The sequence below is a fragment of the Diabrotica undecimpunctata genome, chromosome 5 (genome assembly GCF_040954645.1).
Source record: "Diabrotica undecimpunctata isolate CICGRU chromosome 5, icDiaUnde3, whole genome shotgun sequence".
Classification (NCBI taxonomy): domain Eukaryota; kingdom Metazoa; phylum Arthropoda; class Insecta; order Coleoptera; family Chrysomelidae; genus Diabrotica; species Diabrotica undecimpunctata.
This window is the reverse complement of record NC_092807.1, coordinates 1,735,882-1,755,380: the sequence shown is the minus strand read 5'-3', so window position 1 is coordinate 1,755,380 and position 19,499 is coordinate 1,735,882. Positions and strand designations below refer to the sequence as shown.

Here is a 19,499-nt window from a genome sequence, read left to right as displayed (position 1 = left end):
ACGAGTCCCTATGCTTTATGCTTTATTGCAAACCGACTCTGTTACTCTAAATATCTGCATCAGTTCATTCCCATACTTAGGTATGAGTTGCATGTCTATTGTGGTGTTTCATTAAATTGCATACAGCTTACTGAATGTAAGAGACATACGTCTAGGAATAATCAAAACGATCGAAAATATCTACCAAAACAACACAATAAAAGTAAAAGTAGAAAAAGAACTAACCGACCCTATTGAAGCTGGCAATGGGATAAGACAGGGAGATTCCCTGAGTCCTCTATTGTTCAACCTGATTATGGATGAAATAATAAAAAAAGTAAGAACTAAAAAGGATACCAAATGGGAGAAAATAGAGGAAAGAAAGGAAGAAAGGAAGTCATATTTACGATCAAAAAACGAAAACTGCAATACTTGGGACACATTACAAGAGGCGAAAGACATGAACTGCTTCGAATAATTATGCAAGGGAAAATAGCAGGAAAAAGGTCCATAGGAAGAAGACGAAACTCCTGGCGAAAGAATTTACGGGAATGGTATAGCTGTAGCAAAAAATTGTTTCGGTCAGCAGTTTCGAAAATACGTATAAACCTGATGATCGCCAACCTTCGGAACGAAGATGGCACTTGAAGAGAAGAAGAAATGGGAGAAAAACAACTTAAAATAATCTGCTATGCAGACGACGCAATACTACTCTCTATAAGTGAAGATGATGTACAACGTATGCTGCACCAATTTAATATAACTGCCAGAAAATGTAACATGTTAATTTCCCCAACAAAGACAAAATGCATGGTTATAACAGCAAATTTACTAAGATGTAAATTGAAGCTGGAAGGTCAGATAATAGAACAAGTGATGAAGTTTAAATATCTAGGCATCACATTATCTAGCTACGGAAAGCTCGAAACCAAAGTGGAAGATCAAGTGAATAGAGCCAACAGAGCCGCAGGCTGCCTAAACGAAACAATATGCAGAAATAAAAATATCCGAAAAGAAACGAAAGGCAGAATATACAAAACAGTCATCAGACCAATAATAACATACGCGGCAGAAACAAGACCTGACACAGAGAGAAAAAAAAGTATGTTAGAAACAGCAGAGATGAAAACACTTAGAAAAATTGATGGTAAGACACTATGGGACAGAGCTAGACGTACAGATATACGACATAGATGCAAGGTGGAGAACATCAAAAACTGGGTAAGAAGTAGAAGAGTAAAATGGAACGATCATATAAGCCGAATGACAACAAATAGAGTAGTGAAGACGGTAAGAGACGGTTCCCCAATAGGAAGACGATCAGTAGGAAGACCACGCAAACGATGGAATGACAACTTACTGGAGGTACATTGAAAAAACGATAGAGTCATGTCTATATAAAAAGAAGAAGAAGAAGAAGAAGAAGAAGAAATTGCATACGTATCAAAATACTTTGTTATAAGTTGTAACAAATTGTCATTGACTATTAACCGATTAAACTAAATGTCCAAATATCAAAAACCTTTGCTGAAACTTTAATAAAAAGTGAAGTTTTTTGTTTCTTGGTTTTTGAAGGTACTTAAAATAGTACGGTTAAATATTTAAAAAGTTTAAATTATGCTACAACCTATTTTGTTACAGTTAATTAAGGTGAGTGGGATACTATCTTGTTAAAAGAAACATTGTCTATCTCATAAATGAATCGCTTCAAGCCGAATGTATTATAAATTTTTGAAATCAGCACAAAAAAGGAGAATCCAAATGTAAAATAAAAAATGAGGGAAGTAATTTAAAAAAAAATAAAGGCATGATACGGGGGGTGAGAGGATGCTTTTCCCAGCAAGCTTAAATATGCCATCCCTGGCGCCCTGTATTAGAACTTGCAAACTAAAAAGGGCTTCCCTCGTTCTGAGTCCTGCTCTGAATCCAAATTGAACTTCACTCAGGTGTTCATCTAATTTGGTGTATATGCTCAAGAGAATGATAGTAAGGAGTACTTTAAGTACATGGCTCATCAAACTAATTAATGGCACATTTTCTAGCGTTAACTTTTTTAGAAAGTGGAATGAATATTGATAGTAGCCAGTGTTTTGATAAATAACTGGTCTCGTAGATGTTGTTGAAAAGCTTCGGAAGAGCTGGGATTTGGAAGATTTGGTGTGCCAGTCAGATTATTTCAGTCGGACTTCGTACTGCATCTTCTAATAATTCTTGCATACATTCTTTTATTCACTAGTAGTCAAAATCTGACCTTTATTCTCTACAATTATGTCTGTATTGCGTTATTTTCTGGTATTTGGTTGTACCTCTTTAATTTTTTTGTGCATATGGAAATCGTCATGTTTGCGTTGTAGCGTTTCAATTTCCGTACATTTCTCGGTCAGCCGTGCTTCTTTTGCTCCTTTTATGTCCTTTAGTATAGTTTTATGCGACTTTTTGTATTCGTTGACATTTCTACTTTTTAATTTTCTTCGCTCTTCCATCATCTGCAATATTTTATCTGTCATCCGTTCTTCCTTCGTTTCGAAATCGATCGTCGATACAATTATGGACACAAGTATATTTTGTTTTTTTCGTATTTCCTCGAGATATACAGTGGTCCTTAAGTAATTGTACAAACAGAAACCGTAGATTCTGCACTTTAAAATATTACGATTTAAGCCAACTTGCTTTAATAAAATGTTAATATTAAGAAAGATACAGGGTGTTAAAGTGCAAAATTAATATTTTATTTTTCGCTATAACTTTTACGTTTGTAAATATTTTTGGACAAAAATTTACAGTTGGATGATTTTGAGTAGGATAAATTATAATTTTGTACTTACTTTAAAGTAACTAATAGAGGGCGCCACATATGCCACATGTGTGGCATAAATTTGCGCTTAAATTTTTTTGCTCTTTAAGTTAGCTCTATTTGTGTTAAAAAATATTAAAGATACATTATTTTTACAAAAAAAAGGTATACTTGTTAGTAACCTGAAAATTCAACCGTTTTCTAGATAAATGCATTTTATAAGTCAGCTGCACAATAATTCTTAGTTTGATATTTGTGCGGTACAGCACTGAATACCTGTAGATAAGCGTAATTCATAGTTTATTCTTATTAAAACAACTCAAAGATGTTAATATAACATCACAAAATGCTTTGTTATATGTGCTAAATGTCTTATTGGAGAAAAGATATTTCAACTTCTTCTTTAGGTGTCGTGTCCGTATTCAGACGTTGGCCGTCATCATGTTTACAATGTCCCTTTGCTATCGCTTCTTAAGTTTTTATAATGGCGTTGTATTACTTTTTCTCTATTTTAATATGCTAAAAACCCAAAATATGTGGTTTATGCAAAACGGTACACAACCACATTCTAGAGAGAAGGCAGTTAGAACATACTTAAATACAACTTTTCTGAACATTGGATTGGTCGTGGTAGTCATATTCCTTGGCAATGTGATGAGATATTGATATAATTATTTAATTCATAAAAAATCCGAAAAGAATACTTATTCTTCATTACGTAAATTGTTTACCCATTTTTATTAGGACAAATAGAAACTAGAGCACAGGTATTGAATAACACATATGTGTCCCGTTTCATAATACTTTTGTTACAAATCTAACCTTAAAGACTCAGCATTTTTACAAAAACATCATCGTTGTCCTAATAACTGATATTGTTAAAAATCTAGTAAACACACAGGCAATTTAGTTCAGCATAATATTAGTTCGTTAGTAAATCATAATAGTCCATTTTTTCGAGATGTAATAATAGTTACTCGTAAGCTGTAACGTAATCATATAAATAAGTAATGTCATCGATATATTCATCCATTATACATATTAGCCACCACGTAGCCCCGAATTTAATCCGCTTGATTTTGGTGTATGGGGCGCATTAAAACAAGGTGTGTCATAAACATTCGCAACCAACTTTGGGAAGAAATTAATACTGCAGCAATTTCTTTAGAACCAATGATGCTATTTAATATGAGACGATCATATATGGAATATATTGACAAATGAATTAAAGAAAATGGTAGATATATCGAACACTTACTTTGACAAAAAGTTATATTATTTAGTTTAACTATTTCTTAATTTGGTTTGTAAACAAAATGTTTTGATTATGACTTTAATTTAACATAAAACGTAAAATGTTTGATGTAAAATCCTATTATTCTGTTATTTTGTCAAATCCTATTTTATTAATTATCCTGCTGATATATTTATTTTATTTAATATTTCGTTAACTATTAACTTTAGTTAAAGGTATTTTATACCAAAATTTAGAAGTATTAATGTTTTTGTCTATTTTTTCTTTGTTACCTGGAATAATTGCCTTAGATCAGAATTATGCAACTGATTTTTAAAATGCGATTATCTCGAAAACTGTTGAGTTTTGAAGTTATTAACTAGTATACCTTTTTTTTGTTAAACTAATGTATCTTTGATATTTTTTATCCCAAATACAGGTAACTTAAAGAGAAAAAAAGTTAAGTGCAAATTTATACAACATATGTGGCATAAGTGGCGCCCTCTATCAGTTACATCAAATTGTGCATCAAATTATAATTTCTCATATTTAAAAGTACCCAGTTGTAAATTTTTATACAAAAATGTTTACAAACATGAAAGTTATGGTGAAAAATAAAATTTTAATTTTGCACTTCAACACCCTGTATCTTTCTTAATATCAACATTTTATTAAAGCAATTTGGCTTAAATCGTAATATTTTAAAGTGTACAATCTACTGTTTCTTTTTGTACAATTACTTAAGGACCACCCTGTATATGTCATTCTAAATGGAAAATAAAACAACTTTATTATTTCTTTTATTTTTTTATTCACAACGACAGTAGACACTTTTAGTACTGAAGCACTTTATATAATACATAGTAAAATATTGCAAATACCCGTCTAGCAGACGAACAATAATAAATAGCTATCACTAGTAGACAAAATTTACACATATTTACAAAATATACATTCAATTATGTACAATATATACAAAATACGAAAAGATTTTTAAGTAGAGGAAAGCAATTTTGTCAAACTTTAAAATTATTAGATACTTTAACTAAATTAAAAAAAAAAGTAATTTTTGTAGCAGTTAAATTCAAATAAAATGCAATTAATATGGATAAATTCTACAAAATAATAAGCAAATTAATAAAGTGTTAAATACAACGAAAAAATCTGAAAATTTAAATAAGGAGACAATGGAGAATGAAAAGTACTCAGACGATACCTGTTATTCTCTCTACTACTGGAGTTATTCCAAAGCGCCTCTTAGAGAACATAAAACAGCTGGCAAAAAATAGTACTGCTTTTAACATCTAGATGTGTAAGAAAATTTTTGGAAGGTACTCCAACCTATTAAGTCACCTAGGGCTCGATAACATGGAAAGAGTCCCACCAGAGCACAATCCTTGTGATACCGTAGGTATCTAGGATGAGTGAATTTTCCCATTAGAGGGAGTGGGAGCCGTATGGCTAAATCTGAAAAGTGTTTGAAAAGTCTGAAACGAGACATGTCACTTAATACTTAGGAAGATATTTCTACTGAGTATAAGCATAGCTTATTATTTTTTTATTCAGTGACCTTTTAATATTATCAGAAGTGACCACTTTGTCTTGAACTCTCCAATCGGCTTTCTCACGCCAAATAAGGTTTTATTCAAATCATCCCGCTTGTCGACTGCAAAAAATTGTCAATTTAAAAATAAATTTTCATAAATGACTATCAAACTAAGTCACTTTGTGTCAAATCTGGGCTAAAGAATAGATGAGTTTACGATTCAATGTTTTGGTTGCCCAAAGTGGCAATTATTTGAGCCAACATGGGAAAGTTTGTTTAAGCCAACATGGTCAAATGGATGGACATGGTTTATTTAATTTGAAGGTTGAAAGCTTTGATGACGATACTGCCACTCTTGCTCGCTTCCAAATTTCGCCTGCCAGTTCTCAACATTTGGTAATTAAACGTGTATTTGATCTTGCTCTTCTTGTTTTTATGTTTGGTTTATAGTCCAAGAGATTAAATCCCAACGTCTTAGATGGGCTAGCCATGTCCATAGACTCCCTAATAACCGCCTTGCCAAATTAATATGGGAGGAAGCCCCCACAGGAAGAAGACCCTTAGGACGTCCACGAATGCGATGGAGAGACAATATATGGTCAGATCTAAGAACAATAGGGCTACCCACTGACCCAACTATTTTGGACGACCGTTCAAGATGGAAGCAAGTTGTGCAGTCAGCCAAAACCCACCCCGGGTTGTAGTGCTACGAGAAGAAGAAGAAGAAGAAGTATGTTTGGTTTATGTTATATTATCTTTTCGATATTGTCCGATTTTGTTGTAATTTCGAAAAAAAAAAACTTATATTTTACATCCAGCAGTGCTATAATTTTGAAATGAATATAATCTGCAGGATCACCTTCAGTTATGTGCCACTTCAAACAGTTTGTGATCTCTTTCAAACATGACCTCGTTACTGACTTCATTGCCTACAGCTCTTTTATAGTTATTGATACTATTTTGAACCTATTTTTTGTGGCATTTCTGTGATATCTACTTAATATTTCTAATAATATATATTACTTTTTCACTAAGGAGTTTAGTTCTTCTTGGTTAAGTTCTGCACCTACTAGGATAGTTTCTACAAGTGTATTTTCTTTCCCAGTTACTATTTGTTTTGGAGATGGTTCTTTAGATATTCTTTATCTTATATATTTATATCTTTATTCAATCTGAGTTGTTGAGTACCAAAATCTTCCATTAATATTCTTCCTACTGTCATGGTTTTTCTTATACTGTTATACTTGTTCTGTATACCGAACATCTCCAGCAATTCGTTTATGTTGCCCCTTTTCCTACTACGTTGTTTGTTTTTTCTATAGTATCGTATACGTTTACCTCTTTAGTGATGATGAAACTCAGGTATACGACAAAATTTTTGATCGTTCTTCCAATGTGAGCTCCTGCTACTTTCTGCTAATACAGTTTCTTCTTCGATTTGTTTATTTACTTGTTATGTTTCGGTAATATTTATTAAGCCAGTCTGGAGATAAATTTCCTTCTTAAAGTGCTGTGTACTTTACTAACAGAAAAAAAAAGAGAATACTAGAGTGGAGACAAAAAAAAACGAAAAGAAGCATGGGACCACCTCAAAAAAAATTGGTAAACGAAAAAGAGCAGTGGTTGCCAAACAGTGAATAAGATTGGCGCAGAACAATGATACTCGGAAGCAATTAAGAAAGAACTACATTCAGGAATAAATGGATAAAGGTTAAAGAGAAAAACGATGGAGCTTTGGTTTGAACAATGATTTGGTTGTTAGTGAATATTACTGTGTGACTTTCCACCTCTCAGTCACAGTCCTTAAAGTTTCTAAATCTTCTTAGCACACAAATGGTCATAATCAGTCGAATTTAATAGTTATAAGAATTGGTTTGGTTTGGTTTTCTCGAAGAACACAAATACTGTTAACTTAATAGTAGTTCTTCCACGAGAAGTACGTATTACTTAGGTTAATTATGCAAGGGAACGGAAACCCAGGACGACGCAAAATATCCTGGCTAAGAAATTTGAGAGAGTGGCTCGATTGCAGCTCATTAGAATTATTCAGAAGCGTGGCCAATAAAATTAAAATAGCGATGATGATTTCCGACCTCCGATAGGACCTGAAGAAGAGGAAGTTCTTCCACGAGAAACTTTTACTGAATTTAACATAAATCATCTTATTAAATGATTCACTCATATATTTAGGTTTACCTAAAGCATAAATTATTTTAATGCAATTATATTATTAAATAACTCTTATGTTGACCTTTTTTTCCACGCCACACTCACTTTGCTATATTCAACAAATGTGTAAAGTGATTGATACACACAACAAACTAGACAAAATTGCTTTCCACTTCAAAAAAATGATTAATCGACACATAGTTCCTACTGGTGTGCTTCTATGAAGCAAAATCTTGGTTTATTATTTACAATTAATTTATTTTATCATCAAGGTACAAGTATTACAGATAATGAAATAGACACTGTAAATTTGTAAAGCAAATATATAGCTACTGTTTTATTTCGGTAAAATTATACTAAGAAAATATTGGTTGGACGATAAAATACTTATATTAGTTATTTATTTTATTTTGATTTTCTAGACCAATGTTTTTTATCCCCCCCTTTTTAAGAAGTCTAAGAAACAATCCAATTTCAAGTTGAAGATGTTTGAGCTAACCTTATATAATATTTTAGTGTTATGGAAAAACCTAAGAAGAATCATTAAACATGTATTATTTGTTTATTTGTTATTAAATTTTTCTTCACATAATTTAATTTATTCCTGCCACCACAAATTGTATAATCAAAAGAGATATTAAAACATTATTGTGATTTCTTTGACAGATAATTAAATCTTGGTGTGTTCCAAATAAATTTTAGATTTATCTTACAGATAAGTAACCGCAACATAATTTGACGTAAAAAGACGGGTACATTTTATTTTATAAATAAATCTATCCTTCAGATAACTACCTGTCAGATAGGACAATATTTATATGGAGCTGAAAAGACCAGCCCTTTTATGCAAAAAGTTTATTAAATTTAAAATTTAATTTTTAACTCTTTTTAAAGTTTGTTGATTCTATAATGTTGGTTGCTAATTTGGTGATCGGTAAAAATATAATATAAAAGTCGAGCTTATGCAACAAATGAATTTCAAACTAGAATTACGCTGGTTTTTGTACGTAGATCAATTTCATAAGAGGACTTTACGCAAAAAGTTCAGCGACTCTCCAAAAGTGACTTATTTGTTATAAAAGTTGTACAACAGATTAAAATATCATTTTGTTGTGGTCTTAGCATTAAATAGGAGGAAGACAAAAACAATTAAGTAGAGTGACTGTAGATGGTAATTGATTGGATCTCCCGTCGTATGCTGACTGGCAAAATCACTAGCTAGGATACAAATTATTGAAGTTTATTCAAATTAAACGAATTTATTCACCTAAATGTATTATTTTAACTTCGGCGGAGATAATGTTGCATGTAGCACAGCGTTTCTCAACCTTTTACCTATTGCGACCCAATTTTTCATAATTATTTTCATCGCGCCCCCTCTCGTACAATAACATTATATCTAGGCAATAATAATGTACCTTGAGTATTTTGACAAAAAACTTACAGTAAAATCTTACTGTTTTTACCATATTACCGAGAATAAATAAATTTATTGATATGTGGCACCGATTCGAAACCGATTGCCTTTCTTCACTAGAAGTTCGGATATTTTGAACATTCTCGATCGTCTGTCTGCCTGCATTTCCTCTCCTCACTCTTTAGTTCTGACCATGACCAGTCTTAGTCCAGTCAGTTTAGTCAGTCCTTCTGTAGGTATGACGGTGTGACGGAACTAGAACTAGAACTAGACGGAACTACAATAAGATATCGCAAGCAGTAGGTAAATATAAATTTATATACAAAATTATGGATAACTTTTTAACTGGGCGTAAGCGAGCAATAGATACCAGTGAAGCATCAACAACTGCACAGGCGAGAGTGATTCCAAAAATAAAATCAAGAAAATTTTCTCAAGAATACTTAAATTTTGTGTTTACTTTTACTGAAGTAAATGAAGAAGAAAGGCCTCTATGTATTATTGGCTAAAAATTTTAGCAGCCGACAGCATCAAACCAAATAAACTTAAAGACATTTGAAAACACTTGATAATGAGTACATTAACAAACCTCGAGAATTCTTCGAGTTAAAATTAAAATAACATAAAAAGCAAAAATCATTTTTAAAAAAAAATTTGACTGTGAATGAAAAAGCTTTACTTGTCTCTTATAAAGTCTCATATCAAATAGCCAGATGTAAAAAGCCTCACACTATTTGTGAAGAGTTTGTTTTGCCAGCTGCAATTCGAATTGTAGAAACTATATTTGGACATAATTTGGCCAAAAAACTGGAATATATATCTCTATCAAATGATACTGTTGCCCATCGAATTGGTGATATAGCCAAAGATGTACAGGATCAGCTCCTTGGGAAGCTGTTTTCGATTCAGCTTGATGCATTGCCTACGTTCGATTTTGTGATGGCACATCAGTGGTAAAAAAACTACTTTTCTGCAAACCAATAGAATTTAAAGCAAAATCGCTTCAATTATTTGCTATATTAAATGATTATATAAACGAATCAAAAATAGAGTGGAGGAATTGCGTCGAAATATGCACCGATGGTGCTCGTGCAATGTCCGGAAAATTTTAAAGCCTACAAGCGCTTGTGAAACAAAAATCTCCAATGTGTATATGGACTGGACACACTGTATTATCCACAGAGAAGCTCTGGTTTCCAAAGAAATGTCTTCTGGCCTGAACCTTCAGCTTCAAGGAGCCAATACACATATATTGGATACGAGTCATAAACTTAATGCTTGATGTAGAATTGTGAAGCAGAAATTTAAAGCCTAGAAAAAACCTAGAACTGTTTGCAAATGTGGATGAATATATTAAAACTTACAAGGTTGAAGAACAACACGTGAAAGTTGTTTTTGTAACCATTGAAAATCATTTAGCGACGCTGACAAAAAATTTTGAAAGATATTTTTTTGCCGACGACCGACTAAATACGTAGTTACGAGTGGGTTAGGAATCCATTTTAAATTACACCCGAAGGGCTCTCTACTGTCCAAAAAGAAACCTTATAGACTTTACGGCAAATGCCGAAATCATTAGACAGTTTAAAAATAAATCCCTCTTTGAGTTTTGGTCAGAGTTAATGATGAGTTTTCTGGACTAAGGACTTCAAAATATAAAAAATATACAGGCTGTTCTATTTGAAATAAGAAAATTAACTGGAGATCTAGAAAAAATGGAAGAACTGACAACAACGCAATTGCTACTATAGTATTTTAACCATTATAAGATCCTTACACACCAAAATCCACAAAATTCATGTAAGCCATTTCTGATTATTGAGGCGTTCCGTTTACAAAACTCACTTTGTATATTAGAGCATATTTCAAAAGCCGTTATTGAAAAGATCAACACGGTTTTTGAAAAAGCATGTATACTAACGACAATGTTTTCATGATAAAACAGATTAACGAGAAATGAAAAAATCTTAACGTTGAATTTTGGAACAGTTAACAAATGCCAAAATGCCAAAAATTAGACACCTGAGAAACTCTATTCGCTATACAAGTGCTTATCCAGACGTGCAGGGATGTTAACTGTGACGTATATACTTGTTTTATCGACTACAAAAAGGCATTTGATAGAGTAGAACATGACAAGATCATATCCATTTTGTAAATGAAGTGGGCTTGGATAATAAAGACTTGCGAATTATATATAATTTATATTACAACCAAACTGCCAACATTAAAGTGGATGACCAGTTGACAGAGACAAGCTTCATAGATAGAGGATTGAGACAAGGATGCATTCTGTCTCCAGTGCTATTTAAGATATACTCGGAGCGTATCTTCGAGCAAGCACTGGGACAACTACAGGAAGAGGTCTTAGTTAACGGAGTGAGTCTTAACAACATTAGATGAATCCAGATATTGCTTATTGCAAGTCATTCTTCAGAAAGAAGAAAAAGAAAAAGAGTAATTAGTGTTAGTGCAGATACAGAAAATGACAGAGATTAACGTAAGTCAATGATGACCACATATTGTCCCAAATTACAAAAATTCTACAAATTGAATCTGCTTTAAATCATCCAAAACAAATAATTTTTAGATTACTTCCTTTTTTATATTGTACTTTACAATTTTCATCTTTAAGTTGTTCCTGTCATTGTTAAAGTACTTATACCTTGACTTTAAGTAACAAAATACATAACATCTACATCACTATCACCATTACTTCTCGGTCATGACTAAATTCTTCGGACAATCATCCTCACTAATAATAGCCTTCTTTTTCAAAATCCCCAAATCAGTCACGTTCTCTAAAAAACTCTTGTGCGCACTCAATAGTTTCGCACTCTCCACATCCTTCTTCAGCTCCTCCATGTCCCGCTTGAGCTTCGCCCGTCGATTCTGGAACCACGTGATGACTTGGGCGTTGGTCAAGCCCAAACTGGACGCGATTTCGTCGCGGTCGGCAGGACTGAGGTATTTTTGGTAGAGGAAACGTTTTTCTAGCTCGAAGATTTGGTGATTGGTGAACGCCGTGCGGGATTTCCGCTTTTTCTTTGGTTGTTGCCGGTTGTTGAAGAGGTTGAGGTGGTTCTGGCCATCTGAAATCAAAAAGACAATAGTTTAGACTCTAATAAATTATAAAATAAGTTAAAGATGATCAATAATGTTAGAATTTCAATAAAAGTTCATTATCATTTGGTGATTTGAATGTTGTATATTACTAAATCTCAAGTCAAGCAGCAATTTCTCATAAGCTCAGTTCAAAAGTAGACTTTGAAATAAAGGCATTTCCAAAACATGGATTTTTTTTTATCATGCAATTATTTTATTTCGGTTTTATTTCCACGTCTATTTTCAACTGTTTCTTAGTAAAATCTTATTTCCCTTTTTTTTTCAAGCATTTTTTTCATTTATTTGATTTCTGTTTTGTTTTTATATTTTTTTTTAATGGAACCATTTTTAAGTTTATAAATAATCAATTTTCGTAATTTAAAATTATTGATATGTATATATATATATATATATATATATATATATATATATATATATATATATATACAGTAAAACCTCTGTTAACCGAAATAATTGGGGGGGAGGCCGTTTCGGATAACAAAAATTTCGGTTAAAAATAACATTGTGTTTTACAGTATTCTTGGTCAAAGTATTGGTATTAAAAAATACTATAATGTCTCTTGAATGTCTCTATTACCCCCTGGTCTAACGGCTGAATTCTCAGCAGCTCGTGACATTCGGTGGCAAAAATCTGACAACTGTCACTATTTTGTATATTTTGGGGGTGAGTTGGTGCATTGTCAACAAGCAACAATTCATTTACGGGAAGGTTTTTTGATTTAAAAAAGGATTTTACACTTGGGACGAATTCATTTTCGAACCATTCTGAAAATAAAGTGGTCGACATCCATGAGCTTTTTTGGCTTCTATAAAAAACTGGAAGTGCTTTTTCGGAAATATGTTTTACAGCTCTTGGTTTTTTTGATTTCCCAACACACATAGGCAGCAATCGCTGAGGGAAATTAATGGAATTGTTACGTTTTGCGATAAAAATTTACTTATTATTGACGAAATTATTGAAAATGTCAGCCGTTTCGGTTAAACGATGTTTCAGTTAAAAAGGTTTCGGTTAAGGGAGGTTTTACTGTATATATATATATATATATATATATATATATATATATTTATATATATATATATATATATATATATATATATATATATATATATATATATATATATATATATATATATAATGAACCAAAAGTATTTGTTGACAACGTAAGGAAGTAAACGTTAAATAGTGGGTTTGCAGCAGTAAAAAATGAAACGTGTACTCTTTTAAATTTTTATTCCAAGCTTTCGGACATTGGTTATGTCCCTGATTTGTAGCTCCCTGATGAAGGACATAACCAATGTCCGAAAGCTTGGAATAAAAATTTAAAAGAGTACACGTTTCATTTTTTATTGCTGCAAACCCACTATTTAGCGTTTATATATATATATATATATATATATATATATATATATATATATATATATATATATATATATATATATATATATATATTTGTGTGTGTGTAATAGAAATTTTTGTTAGCTTTATATAAATTCACACATCCAAAGTTTTTTAAAGACCATTTATCTCGACTGTGAAAGCGCAAAGGCCACTCCATCGTGCCATAACTATCAAAAGCACAAAGGACAAAGGCTGGTAAATAGAAAGAGACAACGGCAGGGCTGCTAACAATAATTCTACGGGGGTTGACAGTCTTGTAATAAATACGGTTTCACCCGACAGTCGCTATTTTCCAGCCGATTTAGTCCTGATGAGAAAATGAGAATTCCTAGTGATCACGGGCGCGAGAAAACTCTCGGTGACGTCATAAATCCTCCGGCGGTGTGTACATTCAGGACATTAACTTGAGGTTCAGATTGAAAAGCTTTAGCCCTTTTATTTATTTTGACAGGGATGGCTCGAGACTTCCGGAAAGACGATCAATTTGATTTTCTTCACTTTTCTTGTACGTTTTTTTTTATTTACTGACTTGTTATATAAGAGCAAGATATAATGTAATACATATTTTATAAATGAAACATTGAAAACCAAGAACAGTATGCACACAAAACATCCAAACTTTTTTACGAGCATGAAGCAATAAATTCGAAAAGAAAAATTGCTAACTCATTTACTTCTGTGCAAAAAAAATGGAGAGAGTTGATAGGAGACCAAAACAGTGCTAAACTGACAGAAATAGCCATTTAATTAACTTCTAAATAGAGGACATGGAAGACTATGATAATATAAGTACATAAACAGGAAATTTATGGTATGAAAACATGTAATCCCTTCTCGTCAAGAATTTTTAGATGGCTTATCTATATGGGAATAAAATCGCTCGGAAAGTACCAATAATATTTATATAATCAGGTAGCTTGAATATTTACCCTATTTCTTATAAGAACCGCAATACCCCAAGTTTCCTAATGAATATTTATATATTTTTTAAACTAGCGGACCAACTCGACATCGAGTTTTTTAAAAGAAATTTTTATTTTGCGAGAAAAATATACAATATATACAACGACCGGAAGTAAAAATATTTTTATCAATAACCCAAAAACTATAAATGATAATTTCGTGAACTTACATTTTTGAACTCTACGTTGAATTCTCTATTGATTTGACTAATAAAAACGAAACCGGAAGTCGACCTCAAAACCGGAATGCAATTTTTAGTTCATCAAATGTCGACATGGATATCACTTAGCGGTTAATTTTGCATGCTGATCAGGAATCCGGTGTCAGATTTGCTCTATCTTGACGTTTTATGCGCGTTTCGGGTCACTTCCGGTGTCGGATCGCAACCGGAAGTACATATTTAGATTCGTTTCGACGAGACCTTTCGATCCATATATACATTGTGGGGTCTAAAACTTAAAGTAAATTTTATTCATCTCAAAACCGGAAGTGAATTTTTGTACCAAAAGTATATCTTGACAATCTCATACGTAATACTAATAATATTCCGAAAAAATATTTTAATTATCTAATATGGTTTTTGAGTAAAGTGGTGGACAAGAAAAGGGCTTAGCGTTTTAGTATATAAGATTATGAGAATAAGGCGTTAACTTCATGTTAATAAGTGGTTACGACATTGGTACTCCAACAGCATATCTTTAGTGTAGTGGTGAAGGTTGAACTTAGATATAAAAGACATTATGAAATCAAACATCTAATGAATTTTTTCCATTAACTTGTGCACTACTAGTTCCAAATTTGTTTTGTATGTATTGAGGAGTTGTTTCTATTTCCTGATAAGTCTAAGCTTTGGTAGATGTATTTCTATTATTTTTTCCTGCAACAATTTTCGTATAGCTGCTACTTGATTGAGTGTTTGATAATTGTGCAACACGTGATGATTGATTTTTTTTCTGCAGCTCTAAATACAGAACATGCCTTCTAGCTAGCAGGATAATTTTGCAGGCAATTTAAACATTTAACATATTTAATATTTTTTTATTTTGGACATTGATACGCCAGGTGATCGCCCAGCATTTTACACAAAATGTAAGGATGATAGTTCCCTCTTCGGATACCGCGGCTCATTTTTGACAAGACAGTTGAGTAGTTTCTTCGTTATCTGTTATCTTCGTTATATTTTCAATATTGCCGTAAGAAGTTAGTTCTATCTAGAAGGCAGATATTTCATTGTGCCTCTTTGCTAAAATGTTGGAGACGTCAGAGTTGTATGACCTCTTGGAGCCCTTTTTTAATATATTCTGGATCTGTTGAAGGCTGTATAATACTGACATCTCAGAATCAACGGTTTTCTTTTAGTTAGTATATATGGTACTAAGCTTTTTTCTGCTAGCGTTTTTACAATTAATGAATAGTTTTTGGATCAGTCGGCTTGTTTGTTAATTTGGTTGTTAGTAGATTAGTCGTTCAATAAATTAATCGTATAGAGGTGTAAGTTGGTTAAATGTACTGTAATATAGATAAAATGAAATGTAAATAAGAAATTCAAAGATAAAAAATGTATGTTCGTTTAAATAATAATATATAATAATAATTGAAAAATTACTTTGAATAATTGTAAAAAATAAATGAATTATTTCAGTGTTATAAAGTGTTATGTGTATGTAAACAAAAGTGACCTCTTTTATCACACACTATATTAGAACTGACTGGCCTACATTAAAAAGGGTTTTAAAAAATTCACATTTTTTTTAATTTTTAAAAATTACAAAAGAGAAAAAGAGTTTTTAAAACCGTCTAAGGTATGTTAAATAGATGAATAAAAATATTAATATAAAACTTACAGCTACTTGTTACAAATCCAAATCAGATTCAGAAGATGAACTTTCAGAACCAAGATTTATAATAACTGGCTCGATCATTTTATCAGTAATATTGTCCAGCTTCCACATTTTTTCCTCTTCTTTAATAGTGTGATTTACTGCCTTTTCCCAGTTTTCAGGTTTTACATTATTTACGGCCTCCAAAAACAACTGTTTAACATCATGAATTTTAAAAGTGGTATTTTTTCTTGAAACTTCACTCTTTATCTGTGCCCATACCAGTTCAATCGGGTTTAATTCACAATGATATGGTGGGGATCTAAGTACTGTCATTCCACGATTTTTGGCAATTTCATCAATTTCGTATTTTTTAAATTTTTCTTTATGAAGGGCACACAACGAATAAAGTTCCTTTCTTATAGATCCGGGATGGTACGTAATATTTTTTGAACTCAGCCAATTCTGCAAGTCTTTTTTTAACCACTTGGTTGTGGGCAGTCCTTCTATAAGTCTGGAGTGATAACTTGCATTATCCATTACTATTACACAGTTCTTAGGAAGAAGATCTATCATTTGTTCGAACCATTCTTGAAAGACATCAGCGTTCATGTCTTCATGGTAGTCACTGGTACGAGTTGATTCAAAAGTTAATAAACCACCTTCAACAAAACCGTCTGAACTGCCAATGTGTACTATTATCAGCCTGCGTCCCTTTCCTGATGGTGGATTTAAACCAGTAGATAAGTTATTTACAAAAGCGTGCCTTTGACTTGTAACAGTTTCATCCTGCCAAAATTTATTTGGTGTATGACCCTCGTTGATCCATGTTTCATCAAGATAAAATATTTTTCTTTTTTGGTTTCTCATTTCCTTTATGGTTCTTAGAAAATGTCTTCTCCATATGACAATATCGCTTCTTTCTAATAAAATAGACTTTCTGGGATTCTTTTTCCAGCGGAAGCCTATTTCTTTTAAAAGTTTCCATAACGTACTTCGACTCATTTCTGGGTATTCCTTATCATCTCGAACTGAGACAAGAACTTTATCCAATGTTGGAAATTCTTGTCTAAAGAAGAATTCATGCACTTTCCGTCGAAGTCCTTCTTTAAAATGATATTCTATTTGAAATTTTGGTTTCCCTGGAGCATTACGTGGCATTTGAAAACTACCACATTTCTCTTCTTTAACAACTCTGTAAATCGTAGATTTCCCAACACCAAGTGTACTGCTAACTAACTCAACGGTCTCATCAACACTTTCACATAAACGTTTGTCTGTAAATGATTTAAAACAATTAAATATTAATGTTTTTTCATTAACTGTTAGAGGACCAATTTTTCGGCGTTTACACGGCACTTCCAAATTTTCCATAACACTAGTATACACAATAAACTGCACCTTGCAACTGAAGTACCTACTTTTAGTGAACTGTTAAGAATTTTGAATACGCCACTTGGACCTTCCTACAAAATGGAAAAACCCACTATCACATTTTCTGTGGAATAAGTTTAGAAGGTAATTATCTAGTCAATTACTGTCGTAGATTCCTGGAATTAAAGAATTAAATGTTTGATTGTTGAAACCCTTACTTCGTGGAATGCACTCATTTCTGATAAAATAAAACGTTTTATTTTATCTAAAGAATTAAACTTTATTTTGCAAATAGGTAGGTACTTATTAAACTTTTATTGGTTATATATAACCAATAAAATAAACATCTTACATTTCTTGCAAATTCATTAGTACCTGTTAACCTCCATCACTCCGACACTGGCAACCTTATTTAGGGATTAGTAACCCTCACAACTATTGTATTCTATTCTGCTCCAACCTTTATACCTGGTGGTCATACTCAATTTAAAATTGTTTTCCTATATACTTCTGTAAACTTGTTGACAAATATCTGTTTTTCATTAAGTCACCCGTATCAACAGTTTAGGGATTTGCATACATAATTTATTGTTTTATTACTCTCTCATACATAAAAATACACTATAATAATATTTTTCTATAGTTATTATTTCTGATTAAAAGTCAAATAAAACTGGTTTTACAATAGTGTAAATAAATGACACAAATATTGATTGAATTTATATAAAAACCGAAGCAAAAGAAGCTCATCCATTTTCGTCTATTAAAGGCACCTACTATCACTATCACAAAAGGGCTCCTCTCTCTTTTATTAGAGGAGGCCGCGCTCAGCAGGTAGGTATTATTTTTTGACACTTGGATTAATATTCAATTAGTAAAACAATTAATCCACGGCCACGTTGAGCGTGTGAAAGTCGGAGTGGGCTGTGAACCACTACGACTGCGGCCATGAGGAGGATGATGCTGTTGCCGAAGTCTTTTGGACGGTTTCTAAGTGTGAAAGCTATCGACCAGGAAATGAGTTGGTGGATGGGAGTTGTAGGAAAATAATGAAACAAATTTGATTTCAATAAATCTTTACATACGGTGTGAGAATAAATTTTTTTTACGCGAATCTCCTAAATTTTAGAAATTAAATTGATTCAATTTTAAGGATAAACTTTGTAGTAGACAGTTATATAGTAGTAAAATTCATGCATTTTGCTTAAATTTGTTTGTTTTACCATATTGTCTATTTGCTGGGATTTTCTATCTGTTGACATCTTCTGTGCTTTTGTAATATCAACTTCAGTCATTGTTCAACAATTAGAAACTACACCATTACTATAGGGGTGATACAATGGGCCCGTCTAAATGTCTGAAGGGCTCATAAATGGGCTGTGTCCAGATCTACCAAAACCACAGCCTCAATCATACCACTGAATTCTTGTGTTATTAAATTTCATAATGTCTCTTTGAAAGAAAAAATCAAAATTGTTGAATAACAATAATATAGATAAAAAGCAAACTGTTTCAATGATAGTTTGAGAGGAATAGGTGAGGGGCTTCAATTTATTATAGCATTATGGATTTTTTTTGTAATTTTACAACAATGTCAACTTATGACAGCATGTAACCCTTCTGAGTATGACACTCTTGATGTGAATCTATCAAAGTCTGAAAAAAACTTATTCAATTG

At 32.2% G+C, this 19,499-nt stretch overlaps 1 protein-coding gene across 1 annotated transcript in view; it reads right to left on the bottom strand.

The window, feature by feature from the left end:
• Positions 1–4,828: 4,828 nt before the first annotated feature.
• LOC140440980 (uncharacterized) overlaps positions 4,829–19,499 on the bottom strand; it is a 162,921-nt gene continuing 148,250 nt past the window's right edge. Inside the window, exon 2 of the mRNA XM_072531340.1 lies at positions 4,829–12,231. Coding sequence (XP_072387441.1) covers positions 11,852–12,231 — 380 coding nt within the window. The 3' untranslated portion in view covers positions 4,829–11,851. The remainder of the gene's footprint in view (positions 12,232–19,499) is intronic.